The 6,912-nt window shown below is 34.2% G+C and overlaps 1 protein-coding gene across 1 annotated transcript; it reads right to left on the bottom strand.

The window, feature by feature from the left end:
- Window positions 1-2,131: 2,131 nt before the first annotated feature.
- On the bottom strand, window positions 2,132-6,420 carry LOC125848902 (uncharacterized). The gene is made up of 4 exons (XM_049528866.1): window positions 5,847-6,420; window positions 4,149-4,198; window positions 3,806-3,883; window positions 2,132-3,601 (listed from the first exon to the last, which is right to left on the bottom strand). The coding sequence occupies exons 1-4, from the start codon at window positions 5,997-5,999 to the stop codon at window positions 2,389-2,391; spliced, it is 1,494 nt and encodes a 497-aa protein (XP_049384823.1). The 5' UTR covers window positions 6,000-6,420; the 3' UTR covers window positions 2,132-2,388.
- Window positions 6,421-6,912: the final 492 nt, after the last annotated feature.

Here is a 6,912-nt window from a genome sequence, read left to right as displayed (position 1 = left end):
TATGTAGCAACAGACTTTAAGTCCCATATCTTACATTAAAAAAAATAAATGAAGACCTAAAGTTAGATTGATCTCTGACATATTTTTTCCTTTATAATTTAAACTAAGTACCATATAATTAAGGGAAGCTTTTTATTACTAATATTATTAATTATCTATGGTATCGTGTGGCAGGTTTATTTCTCTAATTATTTATTTATTTATTAATGTGAATTGATGATTTCATGAAGTAGTTGACACCCCTATAACAATTAGCACTAAGAAATTGTTGGATCACCTAAGTGAAGTCGCATGTAAAAGAATAAATAGTTATAAATTGCAAAGATGTTCCAATTCGAATCACAAAAAATAACCTATTCAATTTAAATTCGAATTAATTAAATCAGTAAATATTGAATACAAGATGATTAAATTGGATTTTTTTTTTAGTGTAAATTGACTATTTTATGTTAAACCATGTGATACAGTCAAAATAAAGAAAGGGAAGTAATTATGGTCAAGGGGAGTGGAAAAAAAGAAGAGGCAAAGTGTGTTCTCCTAGGATTAGATAAAGATTAGAGTACTAACCCTATGAAGAATAATTATATTAGTAATATTATTCATATGGAAAAACAAATTGTTTAGGTGGCTGTTTTCTACATTGTTCAAATGATCCCTATTTTATCTTAACTTGGTTTCAACAAAAACTACTCCAAATTTATATTAATATATAAAAAATTTACTCGGTGAAAGATCTTTGCTTCCGATGACCGGTTTTTATATATACTCTTAATACTAAACCACAATTTACTAACACATATTTTCACTATAATAAATAATAGGAATAAGGGTCTGAAAAATATCTCAACTTTTGTCAGATTTGTTGTTGTGATACTAAACTTTCATAAGGACATATTACCTCTCTAGACTATTTAGTACCGTATTTTTTACCCATGAACTATTTAATAGTGTATTTTAAAAGTATATATGTGCCCACGTGGACACATTACTATTTATAATTTTGCATTATTTTTTATGTCCACGTGGGTAAATATATATATTTAAAATACGGTCTTAAATAGTCTAGGGAGGTAATAGATCCTCATGAAAGTTTAGCATCGCAACAGCAAATCCGACCAAAGTTGGGGTATTTTTCAAACCCTTATCCCTAAATAATAATGATGATAAATTAATATAATCTAATATAAACACTTTCAGCTCCTCTCAAATCCCATTTTCATCGATTGAATATAAATATTTTTTTATTATTTATATCAAACAACATGAGCTTGGTATAGTCAAGTGATTTGATAAGTCAAAACTATATACATGATAAAGAAAATTACATGCAAACACATGTTACATGTCTATTAATTTAATGTAAGCATTTTTTATTTAAAAAAATGTAAGCATTTGGGGTAGGTAAGTGTTTAAAAAAAAAATGTAAGCATTTGGGGAAGGTAAGTGTTTTTACCAAATATGTGCAAACCCTTTTTGAGACACAATGTTGCATTAAAAAATAATCTTAAGATCTAAACTATAAGTTGATCTTGACATGTAGAAGTGGAACTAGTTAACCAATGGAACCTTTTTTAAAATATTAGTAACTTATTCCTTATTCTCTGTCACCAATCAGTTAATCATTATGCATAAGGAGTTTTGTCCATTGCCTATTGGCTTAATTCTTTATTTATCTATTTTATTGATCAACAATTAGTTAATTAACTATGTGTAAGTTGATCTTGACTTGTTTATTGATTAGGCTACCTACAATATATGGTTAAATTAGAGGAAGAAATAATATCATGTGGTGATAGTGATCTGATTTTTTATTTTTCTCATTTTGCAATTGAACTTATGCATAATAGGACATAAGTTCTTAGAAATTGAAGTTGCATTCAGACATAATTTGTTGATCATTATGATACGAAAATATAAACGTATGCCCGTGAAAAAATTATTTGTAACGAGGAGCATAAATTAAAGAGCAACATATAATATGGACAAAACTGCAAAAGAATGTCCTTCGGGATGGCTTAGTTAACTTGGAGGGTGGTTATCCACATGAATGACACAGGATCAATCCTCGTCTCAATGTCTTTTGAGTCGAGTCTGTCACATAAGGCACAACCATAACAACACAATTATTGGGTCCAACCATTGGGCTTCTTATTTTACAAGACCTTTTTATCCATAATATAGTTGGGCCTGATGAAGAGATGGTTCAGGAACAATTCTATAATTTTGGAGTTAATTATCGACAACTTGATTAGTATTATATTACACCTGCATTTCTCCTGTATCAAGATGAAGCCTAGAGCAAAATGGCAACACAAAATTGAAATATGATACACAGAAAATTTCTATACCAAAAAGTAAGTGAACACCAAGGATCATGGAATCAGCAAATCACTTTTGCCGAGCCCTCTTCCTCTCTTTGGTTACAGCCTTAACTCGATGCTCCTTTTTAACCTTAATATTATGTTGTGAGGATTCCTTAGCTTGTACTTTAGTTTGTGGATTGACAGTCTCGGTAGTCGATCCACACTTGATTTTTCCGGGCCTCTTGAAGCCCTTCTTAGCTGATAAGGGAGTTTGCAATGGTACCTTAGAGTCAGCAGCATCACCAGGTCTATGATTCTGTCTTCCTAGTGTTCCAGCAATGATGTTGTTGCCATACTTGGCTTGAAGTTTGTCTTTAGAAGGACGAGGGCGAACACTTCGTGGCTTCCCAGGTGGATTACCAATTATTGGCAATGGAAGGTGTGATGATGTAGCTTTGTGGTAAGAGCCTTTGTAATGTTCCCGATAGGCTCTAGTGACAATGTCTCTTAGGACCATTGCTGCTTTGTATTCTCTCGTTCTCTTCGAGTAAAATACCATGGCATTGTTGGCTAGTAAAAGGAAATCTCTGAAGAGTTCACCTGGTGTTTTGATGGACCAGTTGGCTAGTCTTGATCTTGCTGTTTCGATATCCATATGACGCCTTATCATTTTCTTGTATCTTGCTCTCTTCTGACTATCAAGACGATGCCTGAAGACCATAGCAGCTTCATGCTGTGTAATAGAATTGAAAATCTTCATCAAGTCATCGTTCCTAAACCTAGATATACCTACTATATGATCACTTGCAGCAGAACGCCTAATACTCTGATCACAACTGGTTAGTACTTCTTTACAGTGAGAAGTGGAGGCGAGACTCGTTGAACATACATTGTCACTGTCCTCAATGCTCCCTTCTTTGGCATCCCAAACCGTGTCTTTTCTTCTCCTCTTACCTCTTCTCTTCCTCACAGCCCCACCATTTCCATTGGCAGACTCTGGAACCTGGCTTGTACTTGGAGCTTTGTCCCGTCCCCAAGACTCTGAAAGTTCTAGTTTCACGACTGTCTCTGTAGCTGAGGGTATGGTGGGAACCTGAGACTCAGGGGTCCCGTCTGTTCTAATATCAAGCGTGAAGCTGCCAGCAGACAACCCATCCTTTGCTTCTTCTTTCACAGAAGACTCAATATCTTCTGATTTTGTCAGAGGAGCAGGAGATTCAGTGTGACTCAAACCGTGGTCTATCTGATCAGATCGCTCTCTCTCAGCCTGTAGCCTTTCAATCTTTGACTCAAGAGACCTGTCAATGGAATCACAGAGTTAATCTAAGGAAACAGGTAACCAAGGGAACCAGAGACTTGAGGCAGTAGTAATGTAATGAGACAGGATTTTTATACCATTCAGATGCATGAAAAAGTGGCAAAACATCAGATTCATTAATGACATGATTTATTAGCTAGTGTTTGCTTATCAACTTAAAACAGGAAGAAACATATTTACTAACCCAATGGAGCTCTCAGATCTCACCAATTCCCTCTTCAATTCTTCCACTCGTCGCTTCCGCAACTCTTCAAACAAAGCACTGGCCAAAAGAAGGTTATATAAGTAAGACACTGGTTAGGGCAAGGATGACATCCTATTATGCTCAATTCACAGTAACTAATGGAAACCATGAATTCATTCCAAAGTTGAAGGCAAGATAAAATAGCGCAGTGAACTGTGTACTCCATACACTAGATGTATATAAAAATCATACATGTGTCATATGTCAGAAGCCATAACTTCCATGGTAACTAACTACTCATTAATAAACAAATAAGGTCATGATATCGAAGAACTTGACTCACGTGCATCCAGAGTAGCGCTTACGTAACTCCTCATACCTGGCTTTGCAGGCCTGCAATTGAAGTCATTTGTCTATGAGTCAAATTAGCATATCGTAGAGTATGGTTAAAGGTAGGCAAACTCAAGCATAGAAAACACGTAGTCAAGAAAAAGCATTGAAGTTAATCTGCTACACAAAATGCATTGGCTAGTCATAAGTCAGCAGAGCACTACAATCCTGAATTAATTTAGTATACCTCATGGTTCCCTTATCTCTGGTTAGTGCATTTACATAGTTAGCAAGATATTTATTATCCTAAACTCTTGCTATTCACACTACTCAAAAGTGCCAAGACACAACATATCTCATTTTACAACAAGTTGCATCCAAAAACCAACAACATGTGAAAAAATTATGACTGAGAACCAATGATCTTATGATGTCTATGGTCCTCAATATCAAATATTCTAAGTAAATGCTACAATCTACTCCTTCGCATCAGAGAAATCTTGCAGTCATTATTTGTCCATCTCTATCATTAGAAAGTGATAAAGCATTACAAGCAACGATCAGAGATTTGTGATCAGCTTTTCTCGTATTAATATTTTGATTTTACAACTCCATTACTCCACAAAGAATTTTGTCAAGACGGTCAAAGAGCCTTTCATGTCTCAATCAATCACATCTCTTGCAGAACAATTCTACTCTAATATCAACTGATCAAGTGTAAAGGGAAAAAGAAAGGCAATAATTTCGCATACTAGGGGAGAAGAAAAGCCTAACAACCAATACTAGTCAAGACCTTATATATCAATATCAAGTTTCTATAATGCTAAGTTACTAGGAATCTTTAAAAATAAAGCTCATATTAGACTCAAGTACAACAACATTCGTAGAGGGTCCGATCAAGACAGCTATAAAGCTAACAACTTTATTCAGAAAACATAGTACAGATATACTTTATCATCAAGAGTTGTCTTATCAAATATTCATCCACCACAAGATCACCACATAATCAAAGGCAAAAACATAAAGGAACCAGACATATAAAATGCATTAAACCACTACAAAAAAGATCCCATTTTTCATTGGTTCACCACTCTACATGGCATCCACATGTTCTTTCATCAATAAGGACAAAAGTTTTGGCTGGCCCCAATACACCAAAAGCTTCAGATTCTGGTCCACTTTGACAGCTACCAACCAAGCTCCTCCTGCCACACAATTAACTGGCCACCGCTCCACCTCAACACTCAACTATTTGTAATTCTATCTACTCAATTTTAGTACCAGGGACAGACAGTGACAACCAAATAATTCACTATTTATCCAAAAACAAAAAGAAAGGGTCTTTGTTTAATACTCCATCCGTCCAATTAATACAATATTCTTTTTTTTTTCATCGGTCTCAAAAAAAATCACAGCTTTAAAATAAAGTTATTTTAATTTATTTGTTTAATTTTAACTCGATTATTTAGTTATTTATCTTGTGAGATGGCCCCCACAAAATCAGTTTGATAAGGAAATCGAAGCAGAAGCATAAATGAATAAACAAATAGTAAATAAATAACTATCCGACAAAGAACAATAATAGTAATTCTTTTATAACGGAAGAAAAATACGGAGATTGCGAACAGACCAAAAAATAAAACAAAAAGTAGTGTTGTCTCTATCATAAAAAAAATAAAACAGTGGCACGTAATTGTAAATAAGTATATACCTCAGGGGTAAAACAGTGAGGATATAAAGTCCGGGCACGGAGCTCCGATGCGACGACGTTCCAATCTCTGGTCCCATGCCGGCGAACAGCGCTACCAAGTATTAGCTCTTCCCACGTACCCCAATTCATCTTCCCCATTGTTTCCGTCTCCATCCTAAACGGTCTCGAACAATCCAGAACCTCCACGTGGACGGCTCAGATAATTTTAAAAAAAGTCCCGTAACGGCGCACGTTAGCAACTACCCCGAAACATCACCGGAAAAATGGTTTTCTAAACGGAAAATTCAGATTATTTTGTTTTGTTGATTTTTTCTGGGTTGTTAATTTTTTTGTTAGGGAAGAAAAAAAAAAAGGAGAGAAAAGGGGTTGACGGATTTGTGAGAAAGTTGAAGAAATGGGAATTTAGGGGAGAAATGATTGATGAAGAATGGTGACTGGAAGAGAAAAAAATGGAGAAAACAATGATAACTGTTTTTCTGTAATTTTGGGAATTGGAGATTTCGTGTTTTGATTATCGAGAATTTTGGTTACCTGAAAATATCTCTCACCCTCTCTGCGGATGAACCAACAGTGAAAAGCCATTTTTCTTAATTTTGGGGGGTTAAAAATGTTATTTTTAATTATATAAAATGACCCTTAATTTTAAGAAATTGACATGCAGAATGGACCGTAGTCGTCTTACACGTTGACTGACTTGGAATGACCATCAATTAATAAGATTGACTATAATAAATTAATGGTCGATGACTTGAATTATGACTTGTTCAAGTTAAATATTTTAATATATGATAAAATATTTTTATTATATATTTTTTTTATTTAGATTTTGGAAAAAACTTTTGTATGTATTCTTAATGGCTAATCATGTTGATAATCATCATATATCATATATCAAATATATAAAAGAAAACCTTAGACACGTCTATGTGGCGCCATCACAAACAAGAGTTTCCTTTTAATTTATTTATTTATAAAATTAGCCCTTTCCTTTTCTGAAAAGTTGTAACTTTAATGAAAAGTTGCGACTTTAAAAAAAAGTTGCGACTTTAATGAAGAGTTGTTACTT

Source organism: Solanum stenotomum, chromosome 12 (genome assembly GCF_019186545.1).
Source record: "Solanum stenotomum isolate F172 chromosome 12, ASM1918654v1, whole genome shotgun sequence".
Classification (NCBI taxonomy): Eukaryota; Viridiplantae; Streptophyta; class Magnoliopsida; order Solanales; family Solanaceae; genus Solanum; species Solanum stenotomum.
Note: the sequence above shows the minus strand (reverse complement) of the source record. Positions and strands in the feature narration are given on the sequence as shown.